The sequence below is a fragment of the Ursus americanus genome, chromosome 26 (genome assembly GCF_024610735.1).
Source record: "Ursus americanus isolate L20-20 chromosome 26, mUrsAme1.1.p, whole genome shotgun sequence".
NCBI lineage: Eukaryota > Metazoa > Chordata > Mammalia > Carnivora > Ursidae > Ursus > Ursus americanus.
In genome coordinates this window covers 35213159-35230001 of record NC_142152.1, presented here as the reverse complement: position 1 = coordinate 35230001, position 16843 = coordinate 35213159, and the positions used below count along the sequence as shown (strand labels likewise).

The 16843-nt window shown below is 37.2% G+C and overlaps 1 protein-coding gene across 1 annotated transcript in view; it reads left to right on the top strand.

Annotated features, from left to right (window-relative positions):
* BTBD7 (BTB domain containing 7) overlaps positions 1-16843 on the top strand; it is a 78424-nt gene that overhangs the window by 13195 nt on the left and 48386 nt on the right. The window contains exons 2-3 of the mRNA XM_045815823.2: positions 13268-13455; positions 14173-15252. Coding sequence (XP_045671779.1) covers positions 13374-13455; positions 14173-15252 — 1162 coding nt within the window. The 5' untranslated portion in view covers positions 13268-13373. The remainder of the gene's footprint in view (positions 1-13267; positions 13456-14172; positions 15253-16843) is intronic.

The following is a 16843-nucleotide window of genomic DNA, read 5'->3' as shown; positions in this document are numbered from 1 at the left end:
GGGTTCGAGCCCCACGTCGGGCTCTCTGCTCAGCGGGGAGCCTGCTTCTCCCTCTCCTTCTCCCCCGCTTGTGCTCTCTCTCTCAAATAAATAAACAAAATCTTTTTTAAAAAATTGTGGTTTAAAAAATTATATATTATATCATAACATTTACTATTTTAACCAGCTTTAAGTGTACAGTTCTGTGGCTTTAAGTACATTCACATTGTTGTATCAGAATTTCCTTCCTTTTAAAGGCTGAATTATATGTTATATACCATTTTGTTCACCCATTTATCTGTCTAACGGACACTTAGTTTGCTTCTACCTTTTGGCTATTGTGAATAATGTTGTTATGAAGATGGGAATACAGGTAGCTGTTTGAGTCCTTGTTTTCATTTTTTTAATACCCAGAAGTGAAATTGCTGGATTATATGGTATTTCTGTGTTTAGTTTTTTGAGGAATCAGTGTGGGTTTTTCAAATAATTACTTTATTGTTTGTGTATTTTGAAACATCTCAACAGAATATCATATTTAAGGCTATATGTATTCTGTGATTCAGGGGTCTTTTTTTTTTTTTTTTTAAATCCCAAATACTACTGCAGTTTTTAAATCACGTTCTTCAATGAGGCTTAGACTGTATCCAGCCGATCCTGAGAAACAATTTTTGGATTGAAAAGCTTAAAAAATGATTAAAAATTAGTCTTTCCTTATGTAATGTTTATTTTTATTAATTTTTTTAAAAGATTATTTGAGAGAGAGAGCATGAAAGCAGGGTGAGGGGCAGAGAGAAAAGCAGGCTCCCTGCTGAACAGGGAGCCCAACGACGCAGGGCTCGATCCCAGGACCCCGGGATCATGAACCTGAACAGAATGCAGACGCTTAACCGACTGAGCCACCCAGGTGCCCTGTAATGTTTATTTTTAAAAAACTGATTTCATTCAGGAGTTTCCAACTCAATACCTCATATTTGTCAGGCACTGTTCTATGTGCTGAGGATTTAATGTTGAATACATGAAGTTCTTTTTTTTTTTTTATAATGATTTTTTATTATATTATGTTAGTCACCATACAGTACATCCCCAGTTTTCGATGTAAGGCTCGATGATTCATTAGTTGTGTATAACACCCAGTGTACCAGAATACATGAAGTTCTGGCTCTCCTGGAGCTTACATTGTAGTGTGAGACTGTTAATAAGAAACAGGTATGTAATTTCAAATGCTGCAAAGTGCTCTAGAGAAAAATAAACTGAAGGAAGGGGATAGAGAATGATGGAATAAGACGGCATGTTATTTTTTAGAGAATGATTAGGGAAAGCCTGTTTGAGGGCATGGCACTTGAGCAAAGATCTGAATAAAATGAGAGAGTGGGCCATGTGAGGACTTTGTGGGAAAAGTGTTCCAGGCATAGGGAATAGCAGGCCCCGAGGTAGGGGCAGGAAATGCTTTTTAAGGAAATGACTCAGGAGTCAAATGAAGACCTGTATACATCAACCAGTAGCTAGTACCCATATAAAGAAATGGATTGGTTTAAGATAATCTCATTAGATACAAAAGTAAGGGAAAACTAAAGATGGAAAAAATGTTAGGGAAATTTGTATATTCTGTTAATGATTCTAGAAAATATCATACATCTATTCATTTGTGGGGTGGAAGATGCTGGCAAAATATTGCTGCTGACAAGACATTCATTCCAATAATGATTACCATATGGAAGACATATCCTCTTCCTCTAAGGTATAATCTTCTTGGCACAGTGAACCCAAAGGGTATTATCTTTGTTCAGAGAAGGCAGAAATGAGACAGCTGATAAAGAAAATCTGTTTCAAGAAGTCATGTCTAAAAATTGTAGTTAATAAAATGCTTTAATATTCAGTGTATCTTACTGATAGCATGTATGAGAGTTACTCAGATACTGTTAGGAGAACAAGTGGATTCAGCCATGTTAAGGATCAGAGGAGAGCTTCAGTATCACCCTTGTTTCACCAGGCACTATGCAGTAATGCAGTTATGCCAGAAATGGCTTTAGGCCTCAAAAAATGAACAGTATCAGGGCACCTGACTGACTTAGTTGGTAGAGCATGTGACTCTTGCTCTTAGGGTTGAGTTGAAGCCCCACATTGAGTGTAGAGTTTACTTAAAAAAAAAAAAACAAACAGAGTCACTTCTTAGACTCTATCTGTGCAAACATCAATAGGACATTTCTAAATCATATCCTCAGTCAGAAGTAAGTGAATTATGGGGCACCTGGTTGGCTCAGTCAGTTAAGCATCCAACTCTTAATTTAGGCTCGGATCATGATCTCAGAGTCATGAGATTGAGCCCCGCGTTGGGCTCTGCAGTAAGCAGGGAGTCTGCTTAAGATTCTGTCTCTCTCCCCCACACTCTCTCTCTCTGAAATAAATCTTAAAAAAAAAAAAGAAGTAAACGAATTATATCAAGAGAATGCTGTATTGTAATACGTATTTGAGTGTTACCTCTAGAGCCAAAAATATTAGTATTAGGAAACTCTTGTTTTTAGACTTCTTCCTTTACGTATGCTCTGTTTGTATTTCTTCTTCCTTGGTATGTCTCTCTGGAACCTCAGACCCATTATCCTTATTATTCCCATTTTACCCACAAATTGCATATCCTGTGTTTCTTCTTGGTTCACAGCGTTGCCAACCACCCAGTCATGCAGGGTAGAGACATCATCATCATTCCCTTCTTCCTTCCCATCATCCCCTCACCAGTTTTGTGCTCTGTTCTATGATAAGGGCTTCATAGGGTTTAATCTTAATTTTTTATTATAGATAATCCTAAACAAAAGCAAAATAGTGTTTTAACATGCAGACCTACATTGCATAAACAGGACCTAGAATATCTGTTTCAGTCTTATATATCTGGACTGCAATATCCTCTTCCTGTGTTTCTGCTACAGCAAGTGGGTAGCACCGGATGAGCTGTGGGCTTGAGGAAGGAGATAGGAAAAATTTTTATCGTAGTTCTAAGAAAGGCCTCTACTAATCGTTATGAGGCTAAGAGTTTTGTCTAATTTTTTACTTCTTGTTTTACCTAAGAGGCCTTGTTGATGTCTCTCCTAGAGTCCTTCCCAGCTGACATTTCTCAAAACTTGTTCATCATCAAAGCCACTTCTTTCACTAGCACCTCTGTATACAAGATTCTTCTATAGACTTCGGAAGAAATTGAGGAGGAACATTCTTCATTTGTCATGTCAACAAGTGGCCCTTATTAAGGCTAATGCCCCATTATAGACAGCTTGCTATCTCTTTTCACTGAAAATTTAAAGTAGTGGGGTTTTCTCCCATATTTATTTGGGCTCTCTTAGTCTGAGCCATGTGAGGAAAAATAAAATTTTAGTACAGAATTATCGATAACTTCTAAACTATTATTATCTTCCCATTTGACTTGAATAATTCGTGGGACCATTTGCATGACTATTTCCTTGATGATCTGGTAGTTTGGAATTTGATGTCCTTAAGAAGACGGCCTTGGATGAGGATACCTTTGAGTGTTTGTACTCATGTTCCTGTTTTCTTTTGTATTCTGCTCCCCTGTGCAGGCTTACTGTCAGGCTCACTCACCATGTTTTCGTATCTCTCCAAGTCTACCAGTGGAGCCCGCAGCAACTCATGAACAAGAAATACATACTTGTATTTTTTTTTGTTTAACATTTTCATAAGTTGGTTTTCAGAAAATGTGAGTTTTTGGCTTTGAATGTAGATTATGAGAGAAATTCCTTGTTTTTTCTTTAAATTCAGTTGCTTTGAATATATTGTCTGGTTTCGGTTCTATTTCTCTCTGCAAATCCTTTGTAAACTCAAATCTAGACTCAGATTTCTCGTTGCCTTCCCTGAATCATTCAGAACTACTTTTTTATACATAACTAAGCTAACAATAAAAACCGTTGTCACCGATTAGAACATCGATTTTATTTATTCACTCAAATATTGTGTGCATGGCTCAAAACTAATCTTCCTGTCATGAACTCAAAAGTTCTAATGGCACCATTATCTTATAAGACAGTTGATGGGGCAGTTCTGTAATCTGTTGTGGAGGGCCTCATAATCATTTCCACCCTTGGCAGATAGGCCCTTTTTCCTAGCTGTTGGAGAAAATTTTTCTCATTCCTTTGAGAGCTACCTCAGTTTGGGGGATATAGCTGCTAGAAGAAGGCAGCAAAGCCTTGGGTGTCAGGGATGGCTGGGGCCACGCAGCTCCCGCTGTGGTTGCTGTGGTTGTCACTATTCTGGCCCAGGCTGCCCCAGCAGGTCTCAGTTACTGCTGCCAGAGGCCCAGACGAGGGGGATAACCAAAAGCCCAGGAGCTGAGAGGCTTCCAAACTTTTTCATCCCTGTATTCCCGTTTTTCCATTCAGGAGGCTCTTATTCTGAGGTTTTTAGGTCTGGATGAAGCATTTTAAATGGGAGCTCTGAGGTAAAGGATGCAGAGTAATTTGCTTATTCACATCTTCACTGTGCAGCCACAGGGGTCCTTTACCCACCTCTTTCCAGGAATTGCCTCAGGTTTAAATATCTAGAAACTGAGTATTTCAGAATACCTCAACATCTCTAAGATGTATCTCGTTCAGGCCAGGTCGGTCCTGGCACAAGATGAGGCCCCTCACGAAAACCCTTATGTTGGGCTACTTCTGCTTTCCACTGTCAGTCCATTTTATCTTATTTAATTCTTAATGCGAAGTGGGTGATGGTGTCCTCATTTTAGGGATTAGGGAAGTCAGATCCTTATTAACACTTTCAGGACTACAGCAAGAATGCTCTAATAAGTCTTCCTGCATCGAGTATCTTCTGCCTTCAGATCATCTAGTAATCTTCTAAAACAAATGTAAGTGTGCTTCCTTCCTCCTATTCTATGCTTTGTTCCAGTAGTTCCCCCTTGTGTTCTGAATAAAGGCTCAACACTTTAGTGTGGAATTTGAGGCTTTTTGATCCAACTCCTACCCATATACTTAAACATATGTACTTCTTAGGCCTTAGACACTATCAGTGTTAATGATAATAGTTAACATTTATTCCCTCGAATGTTGTGTCTACTTTGTGTTCTATGGTGGATGGTAAAAAAGATAAAGCAGCTGAGTGCATACCCTTGGGAAGTGTATAGTTCAGTGGAAATGTAATTATGCTGCATTATTAGCAGATAATAGAGGTATGGGGCTGTGAGAACTGGGAGTAGGACACTGACTGGGACTAGAGTTATTCCTATTTATTCATCCCTTCTTTTCTACCTTGAATGACCTTTCCTTTTTTACTTGATGCACTCCTATTAATTCTTGAAGGTCTGGCTCTAAATTAGGAAGCCAGAACAGTAGCCTTTCTTTTAATTTCATGAGAAACCCTCCTATTCAGTGTGTAATCACTGCTATATTCCCAGGGCCTATCTAAAGTGCCTTGCACACAGCAGGTGCTCAGAATTGGATGGGTGGATGGATGGTTGATCAAGCATAAACAAGTGTCGTCCTGCCATCAAGGAACACACAGTCTAGCTATAAGTATTCAGAAAGGTACTTTTGCTCTGCTTTCATAAGCTACCCTTTCAGTTAAGTCTTTTTTTTTTTTTTTTTTTTGCTTTATATGAGAGAGCCTTTTAAGTGCCAAAAGTAACACTCTCAGGTGTGTACTCACTTCCCATTTCTGGAATGGAACTATATTTGTCTGCTCTGGAAATTTTTCCTTCGAACATTTAGGGGGAAAAATTTGCAAAGATAACATCATTCATAGATACAAGAGCCTGAATGCCAAGCCTGGTTTTGCAACTTAACAGCTCTGTGACATTGGATAAGTAACTAAGCCTTTCGTGCCTCATATTCCTAACCTCCCAGTCTTTCCTTGTGCAAAGTGGGAATAATAATAGACCTACACCTCACATGATTGAGAAATTTAAAGAATTAATTCATGTACACTGCTTAAGACTGGCTGGCTGATAGTAGTTAGGATAATTATAATCATGGTGTACATATATCTCTTCAGATTTTTATTTCTATAAGAAGCTTATAACAAACATTTAAATTCTAGCCATAAGCCTTCCACATCAAATTTAAGCATTTAAATATAAGCCAAAACAATTTAGATAATTCTGGGATCTTAGTGATACAGGCTTGAGGGCTCAGTATAGCATTACCTTTTGCATATTTTTGAAATTTTTCATGATGCAATTTAAAATCAGAAATGTGTAAATTAAAAAAGTGCAATATTTTTTCTAAATATAAAAATTAGTTAAAGTGTACTACATTATTTCTGGCAAGTATTATAATTTTATGAAATACTGCTTATTTCATTTAACATTGAAATATTTATATATATTTTACTAATGGTTGATACAGTGAGACATTCCTGAAATGGAAAGAGTTTGCCTAAATTTTTTTCAAATGAATTCTCTGATGCTTGAAGAGAAATACAATAATAACTAATCTATTTTACTTTACCTGGAAAAGAAATTTCCTTAGATAAGTCCATTTTGAACCTTAGCCATAAAGCTTCAAAAGTATATGTTTTTTGATGACAATAGTTTTTTGATGGCAATGTTTATAATCATTTTTTAATTGTTGTAGAATATGTATACCTATTATACATATATACATTTTATATACCTATAAAATTTACCATCCTGACCATTTTTAACTGTACGTTCAGTGATATCTGAATGTACCACCATCTGTCTCCAGAACTCTTTCATCTTCCCCAACTCAAACTCCAAACCCTTTAAACACTGACTCACCATACTCTTCCTCCTCCCAGCCCCTGACAGCTATCATTCTACTTATGTCTCTATGATTTTGACTACTCTGAGTGCCTCATATAAAGGGAATCATAGAATATCTGTCTTTTTGTAACTGACTTATTTCACTTAGCATAATGTCTTCACGGTTGTTGAAGGGTATATCAGAATTTCCTTCCTTTTTAATTTAAGGCTGAATAATACTGTATGTACATACCACACTTTGCTTATTCATCTGCTGAATAATATTCCATCATATGTATATACCACATTTTGCTTATTCATCCATTTGTTGATGGACTTTTGGGTTGCTTCTACATCGTAGCTACTGGAAATAATGCTACTGTGAACATCGGTGTACATGTCTTAAAATGCTGCTTTCAGTTCTTTTGGGTGTATAGCCAGAAGTGAAACTGCTATATCATATGATAAATCTGATTTTAATTTTTTTGAGGAACCTCCATACTGTTTTTCACAGTGGCTATTTCCATAGCATACCGCTTTATATTCCCACCAAGTGTACACAAAAATTCCAATTTCTCCATCCTTTCCAACACTTATTTTCTGTTTTATAGATAATTGCCATCCTAATAGTGAGGTGGTATCTCATTGTGGTTTTGATTTGCATTTCCTGAATGATTAGTGATGTGTTTTCATGTGCTTATCAGATGATCCATATATCTTCTTTGGAGAAATGTCTATGTAAGATGTTTTCCCATTTTTTAATCAGTTTGTTTTTTTGGTTGTTGAGTTGTAGGAATTCTCCATGTATTCTGGGTATTAATCTCTTAGCAGTGTATGATATGCAAATATTTTCTCCCATTCCATGAGGTTATAATTCACTTTCAAAAACAAGGTTGACCAAAAGAAATTTGAAGGCCCTTTCTAGCTCCATCACTCTGGCTTCTCTGTCTTAATAAATATGTTCAATGGAACATAATTTTGCCTTTCTTTAATAAGCTGCTGTTAAAAACACTGTTGTTCTTTGTCATTGGAACAAGTGGGGTTTGTAGTTCCACGTGAAGGTCACCTGCCTCTGTGTTAGATGGCCCCAGAGCACACATAGAAGCCTGGTTGGTGGCTTTCTGAACTCCCAGTCTGGTCTCACCTTTTTGGAGAGATCTTCAAGCAGCAAGGGTCTGCTGCTGCTTCTGCTTCTGACTTAACTGTTCACAGTTGCCTTTTGTTTTGTTTTTGTTGTTCTTAAAATGTATCCAAGGGTAGAATTGAAGATTTACAAAGTAATCCTGGCTCTTTCACTAATATCTCTAAGACCTTGGGCAAGTTACTAACTTTTACCTCATTGGTAAAAAGTTACTGGGAGAATTACATGGGTTAGTACATGTGAAGTTCTAGGAACAGAGTCTGGAACACAGTAAAACCTCAATAAATGTGAGTTGTTATGTTAGGTAAAATATGCTTGGGGAATGCAGTGGACATAAGTCTTACTATTCTAACTTAGGTTTTAGGAGGTTTTTTTGTTTTGTTATGTTTTTTTAACCTTTGTCCTATTTCTAGCTCTGGAAGTGTGAGATTTGGCTGTAGGGGTGGTCATTCATCCACTTGGCCCCACTAGCCCTGGGCTATGTATGTTCTGGCATCTCATCTGGGTTGTACCCCTTTTTACTCTCAAGCATTCTGGTGTGATGGTACATTATATGGTCACCTTAGATTTGACAGGAGTGAAGGATTACCATAGTTTTGCATTTCTCTTTCATTATGAATTGTTTTTCATATTCACATGTGCCTTACATTCCTAGCCTTCTATAACCATAGCTAATAATCAGACTAAGGAGAAAAACGTGTTTAAAACCCATAATCCGGGGGTGCCTGGGTGGCGCAGTCGTTAAGTGTCTGCCTTCGGCTCAGGGTGTGATCCCAGCATTCTGGGCTCGAGCCCCACATCAGGCTCTTCTGCTAGGAGCCTGCTTCTTCCTCTCCCACTCCCCCTGCTTGTGTTCCCTCTCTCGCTGGCTGTCTCTATCTCTGTCGAATAAATAAATAAAATCTTTAAAAAAAAATTTTTTTTATCATTGACGTATAGTTGACATTAAATGTTGTCAATTCTTATAAAATGGAAATTAAATCTGCCTGTGTTAATTTCAGTTCAAACTTAAGAAACAGTAAGCCTAATAAATCTTAGTTTTCAAACTGAGCTCCTTAAAAGCTTTAAGGTTCTATCAGGTACTTTTAGTGGTTCTTTAGAAAAAACTATGGTCCTGGAAGCCAAGTTTGTGGCCTCATTTACAGGTCAAATCCTTTTCCCACTGAGATTTTAGTTAAAACACAAAAACAGCACAGAGAATTCTTTTTCAAATTTTAAATATATTAAGAAGAATGCAGAATAAAAATATTATGCAAAATAAAAGCCTTTACCAAAATGAGAGGAAAAAAATATAAAAAAGATGAGCTTTGAGTCTGGAAGTAATGGATGGTAAAGTGTCCCTCCTACGGTAGGTCTCTTCTCACTTCCTTCTCATTCTTAAAGTTACATATTGCTTCATTCGTTTTGTTTGCATTTATTTATTTATTTATTTATTTATTTATTTATTTAAGAAAGAGAGTGTGTGTGTGCACATGAGCAGGGGGAAGGAGAGAGAGAATCTCCAAAAGACTCCCTGCTGAGCATGGAGCCCGACACAGGGCTTGATTTCATGACCCTGATCATAACCTAAGCCAAAGCAAGAGTAGAACACTTGGGGCGCCTGGGTGGCACAGCGGTTAAGCGTCTGCCTTCGGCTCAGGGCGTGATCCCGGCGTTATGGGATCGAGCCCCATATCAGGCTCCTCTGCTGGGAGCCTGCTTCTTCCTCTCCCACTCGCCCTGCTCGTGTTCCCTCTCTCGCTGGCTGTCTCTATCTCTGTCGAATAAATAAATAAAATCTTAAAAAAAAAAAAAAAAAAGAGTAGAACACTTAACCGACTAAGCCAACCAGGTGCTCCTGTTTGCTTTTTAATTTTTAAAGACTGCAGAGCAAACTCACTAACATGGCACAAAGTATACTGCTGAAACAAAACAACATGTTTCCAAATGAAGAAAAACCAGGGTCCACAGTAGTGGACAGAGTTCCTATTCTAATTTTGTCACATTGTAACAAAGTATGCACATACACATAGGAGAATTATTTTCATCTGAGAATTCTGCAAGTATTGTAGGGACACAAACACTGTTACCTGGTCTGAAATTTAAAAGATGTCAAAAATGTCTTTTTTTCTTTTTCCTTTCTTCTTTTTTAAAAAGCTCAATTTTATAGTGAGCATAATTAGACATTCTAAAGCAAACATACAAAGGTTACAAAATACCATCAGCCCCACTGGAGACACAAGACCACCTAGCAAGCACTAGGGAAGTCACAGGCTGAGATAAAGATGCCTGGCCAATTGCCACTGTAATTAGCACCACAGGAACATCTGAGGTCTCACCCTGGAGAGGTGACTTGAAATAAAATGTCTTTGGGACTTAAGGACAGAGTCTCTTCCTGGTGGCTCCTAGTCAATGGGAATCTCCTTCAAGATGAACTGATTTGGGCAACATTCATATTTCCTACTGGAGCTCTAATACTAAAATAAACATACGTCTTGGAAAGACTTAATGGGAGAGATTTTTCAGAATCAGATATAACTCTTAAGTCCACCTCGTACCCCCAGTTTCAAATCCTGGGGGTAATCCTGACTGTGCAATTATAGTACTAAAACCCTATTTCTCAAAATTCTCAGGGAACAATTTTATTTATTAAGTAACCCTATGCCATATGGAATGCAGTATTATGTTATTTAGTTCTTATTCTAACCCATTGCCTTTAGACGCTGGAAATGAGAATAAGTCACAGTTAAAACTCTTAGGGATGTTTTCATTCTAGGCAAGCTTTGTCTCCTACATAAAACAGGATGAAATCTAATTTTTGGATATGGCAGGAAAAGAAAGGAAAAGAGAGGGCCCACAGGATGCAAATGGCCCTAGAAAACTGATAAATTCTTTTTCTAGAATCATCATTCTGGGGGAGCTCCCTCTGTTAATAGTCATTATGACCAATCTCAATCAAATGATCTAACCTGCTTAAAACAAGCTTGGGTGACGGCAGCAGACCCAACTGAAGGGAAAAATGATATTGAAGGCAACAGAATTAACAATCCCATGAGAATATTTTTAGGAAATAAAAATCTCTGCCTTCCAAAAAACCCTAGATCAGCATTTCCAAAGAGTTTTCCCAAAGTTTGCAAAACGCAGGATTAAACAAAAACTGATAGGTCTCTGTACCTCAGTGTGAAGTAAAGAGTGCTAAGGTGCACTGTGGACCTCCAGGAGGAAGTATTCAGCACGATCTAAAGGAGCCCCTTTGCCCCACAGAGCATTAAAGGAATGTGCTTCCATGACACACTTTGGCAAACCTTGACCTTTGCCATAAAAACACTTTTTACTGCTTTATGCGGTAGAGAGAGCAATGGGCATCAAGTGACCTGGGATGGAGTACTCCCATCACTAATGTTCCACTTACATGGGACAAGTCACATTTAACTTCTATGAATCTCTGAAACTGAGATGTATGGGTCTCAGCATCCATAAAATAAAGTTGATACGGAGTACCTAAAATTCATTGAAGTTGTATGACTTATTAGTTTGGAAAATGAGGACGGGGAAGGGAGTTAATTCTATACTAAATGTTAGTGTACAGAGGGGAAAAAAGGCAATTGGATTATGGGTTTTACTTTATTTTATTTAAGATTTTATTTATTTATTTGACAGAGAGAGACAGCCAGCGAGAGAGGGAACACAAGCAGGGGGAGTGGGAGAGGAAGAAGCAGGCTCATAGCGGAGGAGCCTGATGTGGGGCTCGATCCCATAACGCCGGGATCACGCCCTGAGCCGAAGGCAGACGCTTAACCGTTGTGCCATCCAGGCGCCCCGATAAAAAATTTTTTAAACTGGGGCACCTGGGTGGCTCAGTCGTTAAGCGTCTGCCTTCGGCTCAGGCCATGATCCCCGGGTCCTGGGATCGAGCCCTGCATTGGGCTCCTCCACTGGGAGCCTACTTCTTCCTCTCCCACTCGCCCTGCTTGTGTTCCCTCTGTTCCCTCTCTCGCTGGCTGTCTCTCTCTCTCTGTCGAATAAATAAATAAAATCTTGAAAAAAAAATTTTTTTAATTGACAGTGTTCAAAATTAACTATCCAAAAAAGCAGCCTTTTCTACATTTCTAATATTTAAGAATAGAAAACTGAATTTACTTACGTTAAGCATCAAACTTTAAAAAAACTGACTTTGCTGGAAGAAGTAATTTTCTTGACCATTTAATGTTTATAAAAAAGTCAGTATATTAAACTCTTTGGGTTCCTTGCTGCCTAGTTCTTACAGAATGCTCTGTCAAATCCCTGTCTACCCATAGCCTTTCTGACTTCAGTAGCAGGCATCCAGAGTAAAAAGTCTAACATGCTGTGTTTTCCTTGGTAGGTAGGTGAATTTCAACTAAGAAATTTGCTTGTGTGAGTGTATGATTTGATTGAAGTTACTGCCACTTTGTGTCATATCCAGTTTATAAAAGGTTTCCCAGTCTTGACCACTATCAGTAGATCGTCCTGTGCTTAAATTCTCATGTATATAGTGGAAAAAGATTGAAGGAAGGACAGATGTTAACAGTGATTTTCTTAAACTTGAATTCCTAAGGTTATGCTGTGTCAGCAACAGAGATGAAAATAAATTCCAAGAATCTGGACACAGTTCTGTTTTCTAGCAGATTTTTTTGTGATTTTGCGTGTGTGTGTTTAACTACTATTTCTTAAAACGCTTCATCCTTCATTAGGAGGCTAGATTGTCTCCTGGTTGGTTTTGTAACAATTCCAATAATAGATTTTTAAATTGTGTTCTCTCTTAAACCATGATCCCTTTTAGTCACATAGATTTTATATATCCAGATGCTATGCAGATACAGTATTCCTATTAACCCTGTTCTCTAATCTTAGAGTGTCTTCTCTTTGTGCATATGGCTTCTGCCGGCAGCTCTGAAAGTTAAGGTTCCATGGTGGGGATTTTTTCTATAATTGTTAAAATTATCTCTTACTGGTACTGTCCTGTCCATGTTAAGTCATAATATCAGGTAATAGAAAGCAGTATTTTTATTTCAGGACTTTATGAGGAGGACCACCTCTAATACCAGCCTCTTCAATGTTTATAAATTGCTTAGATGTTAGATTATAATGACTGATGGTTGCCTCTAAAGTGTAAGAAAAAAAATTGAAAAATTTTTTAGTCTCTAAATACTTTTCCCTGTAATTTGAAATACTCTTTCCATAATTATATATTTAAATTAGTCTGATTTGTTACTTTTCACTGCCTTAGAAAGTATATAATTGGTACATTTTATGGTTCAAAATTGCAGCTACCACTGATTCATAATTCAAGTTTAACTATTTGTTTACACTTTCTGAAATTTTTACATGTGAATTTGACAGCATGTCATTTGCAAATAAAAGCAGTTTTCACTAGCTTCCTTTTTTTTACTGTGCAATTTGAGATACATTTGAAAAAATGAATAAAATTATTTTTGTTTCATATCAAGAAATGGATGAAAAGAGGCTGCTGGATCCAGGGTTGAAAGTTCGTAAAGGCCTCTGGGATTACACTCTGAAGAACCAGCAGATGGAATGCCTGAGTGATTGAAGAAAATGGGTGCTAATGCATCTAACTATCCTCATTCATGTTCCCCGAGGGTAGGGGGAAATTCTCAAGCCCAACAGACTTTCATAGGTAACTATTTCAGTTTTTCTGATTTCCTTTTCTTTTGCGGATATAAATAGAATTGTGTTTTCAGTGGTCTTTTTGGATGAAAAGAGAATTGAACTTTGAAAAGGTTATTATAGATAATAATTCTGCAACATCCAGGTTTTTTCCCAACAAATGTAAATCTGTCTTGTATGATTTTTATCCTGACCAAGCTGCTGTAACACCATTGATCTTTTCTTTGGTGTCTTAACCATAATTGTCAGTTGCCCTCAAAAACCTGGCAATCTCCATGGGTGTAAAAACAGTGAAATACAAACTTTTTGCGTCCTGGTCCATTTATTTTCCCCAGTGCAAAGCAGCCTTGGTGTAGTGAAGAAGAAGAAAATTTTTTTCCACTATTATATACATATAGTATTCTTAATTTATAAATCTCTTAACTCTCATTTCCTAAAAGTCCTTTATTAAAATCTGTGATGTCTGGTTTTTGATAACCAGAGAGCCAAAAGCATTTTGTCAAGTAAGGAGTAATCTGCTCTGTTAGTCTCTATTCCTTATTTAATATGGAAGTAAATTATTTGAACTTTTTAATAACTTCCTTTATAGAAACAAAAGTCAGTTTTATTCGAATGGTTCAGGAATGCCTGTTTGTAAAAATTTTTAGCATGAAATATGTGTTAAAGTGAACGTTGAAAATGAACGTTAAGAACAAAGAAATTTTCATTTGTTTGATTTCCTTCTTAGGGACATCATCCTATTCTCAGCAAGGCTATGGTTGTGAATCAAAATTATATAGCCTTGACCATGGCCATGAGAAACCACAAGACAAAAAAAAGAGAACCTCTGGCCTTGCCACCCTCAAAAAGAAGTTTATTAAGCGTCGAAAATCTAATAGGTCTGCCGATCATGCCAAGCAGATGCGAGAACTCCTCTCTGGGTGGGATGTTAGAGATGTTAATGCTTTAGTGGAGGAATATGAGGGAACTTCAGCCTTAAAGGAGCTTTCTCTACAAGCCAGTTTGGCTAGACCAGAAGCTCGGACATTGCAGAAAGATATGGCCGATCTTTATGAGTACAAGTATTGTACCGACGTAGACTTAATATTTCAAGAAACTTGTTTTCCTGTTCATCGTGCCATTTTGGCGGCGAGGTGTCCGTTTTTTAAAACACTGCTTTCTTCCTCACCGGAGTATGGGGCAGAGATCATTATGGACATCAATACAGCTGGTATAGACATGCCCATGTTTTCTGCTTTGCTACACTACCTTTATACAGGAGAGTTTGGAATGGAGGACTCAAGGTTTCAAAATGTTGATATCCTCGTTCAGCTTAGTGAAGAATTTGGAACACCGAATTCCCTTGATGTAGATATGCGTGGACTTTTTGATTACATGTGTTATTATGATGTTGTCCTTAGTTTTTCTTCAGACTCTGAACTGGTTGAAGCTTTTGGTGGAAATCAGAACTGTTTAGATGAAGAGCTCAAAGCTCACAAGGCTATTATTTCAGCACGGTCCCCATTTTTTCGGAATTTATTACAAAGGAGGATACGGACTGGTGAAGAAATCACAGACCGAACTTTGAGGACTCCCACAAGAATTATATTAGATGAGTCCATTATACCAAAAAAATATGCTAAAGTTATATTACACTGTATGTATACTGATGTGGTGGACCTCTCCGTTTTGCACTGTAGCCCCTCAGTGGGGAGTCTCAGTGAAGTTCAGGCTCTCGTCGCAGGGAAGCCAAACATGACCAGGGCAGAAGAAGCCATGGAACTTTACCACATAGCACTGTTCTTGGAATTTAACATGCTTGCACAAGGTATGAAATTCTGGTTTTTAATTTTGATTTCTAAAATTACATCTTTGTCTTCCAAATTGAAAACACAGCCAGTATGTTCCATGATTTCACTGTTTGGGATGTGTCAGGGTCAGTTATTTTGAATCTATAGTTAAGGAATCAGAAAGAATTGAGGGTCAGTATTAATATGGGTGTTCATTTAGTACTAAAACCAAGCATTCAAAACTAGTGACTAAGAGCAATAGATGAGAGGTGAGGCTCTTAATTCCCTAATGTAAGACGATAGGTGTGGGAATATATAACTACCATCTGTACCCTGTCGGCGCCCAAGCTTTGAACTCGCCTTGTTTCCCAGATTTCATGGTTATTCTTGATCTAGGACTCCTGGGATAACTTAGAGTCTCATTTTTATACTCAGTAACTTATTGATGTTTGAATGTTTAGAGAAAGAATGAAAATTCATTCCCAAAATGAAAATAGTCACATTTGGATACAAGTTTATTTGAATCAAAGAATTAGGCAGAGTTTCTGACTTAAATTTTTAAATATTCTGTATCTTTTCAAACTCAGCTTGTACATCCAGCAACAGCCTACAGTGTATAAGACACAGTGAGAGCTAGACTCGTGAGCCTTCTTCATTTAAACTAAAACTTTTAGGTCAGGAAAGCACATTTTTTGGGTTATAGGCAAATGAATACATGAAGGTAACATTAAAAGAATTACGTATCTATTGGTAAACATTAGAATCTTAACATTTCAGAGCTGGAAAGAGACTTTCCACATGGAACAAAGGGAATTTGGGTCTCAAAAGAATGTATTCTTTGCTTTTGGTGGCCATATGTTAAAAGAACATAAGCTATATGACATGAAATTACCTGAGAAATTTAGCTAATGAGTATTTGCTAAAAGAATATTAGAAGTTGCCAATTAGAAGAAAATGTTAATGGCTGGGGCAAAAGACAGGAATTTAGTGAACAAAGGAATAATGAAAGCTACACACATTTTTCTAACTTGAAAATAAAAATGTGTGTTGTATGGCTCAGTCAACAAAGTAATAGGACTTTGAGAAATAAAAGCCCCAGCTAAATAACAATAAGAAATTAATTACACGAGAGGAATTATACAGAAGGCACTGATAAACCTGAGTGAAAAAAGTTGAGATTTCTGTTACTTAAGAGATCTTTTAAAATCTTATTTTACCATTATCTTTTTAGTGATAGTACTAATTTAGTTGTTACCACAATTGAACTGTTGTTAAAATATTTTTATCAGTTTAAAACAATCATTACATTAATAATAGTAGGCTATTTTGATGTCAGACTATAGGATAATATTATCAAAAGTAACGTAGCAGCTTGACCTACCACTATTTTATTCTGAAAGAAATTTGTTAGAAAATGCCTCTACATAAAAATTTGAAGGTTGCAACATTGCCTAAAAGGTGTAATAACCTCTGTTGTCTCAAATTGGTTTCGTTTTTTGACATGTTTAAATAATAAGACACCAACGTGTACTGTATCCACTTTGCTGGGTTTTTTTTTTAAAGATTTTATTTATTTGAGAGAGAGACTGATAGAGAGTATGAGTTGGGTGAGGGATGGGGAGGAGCAGA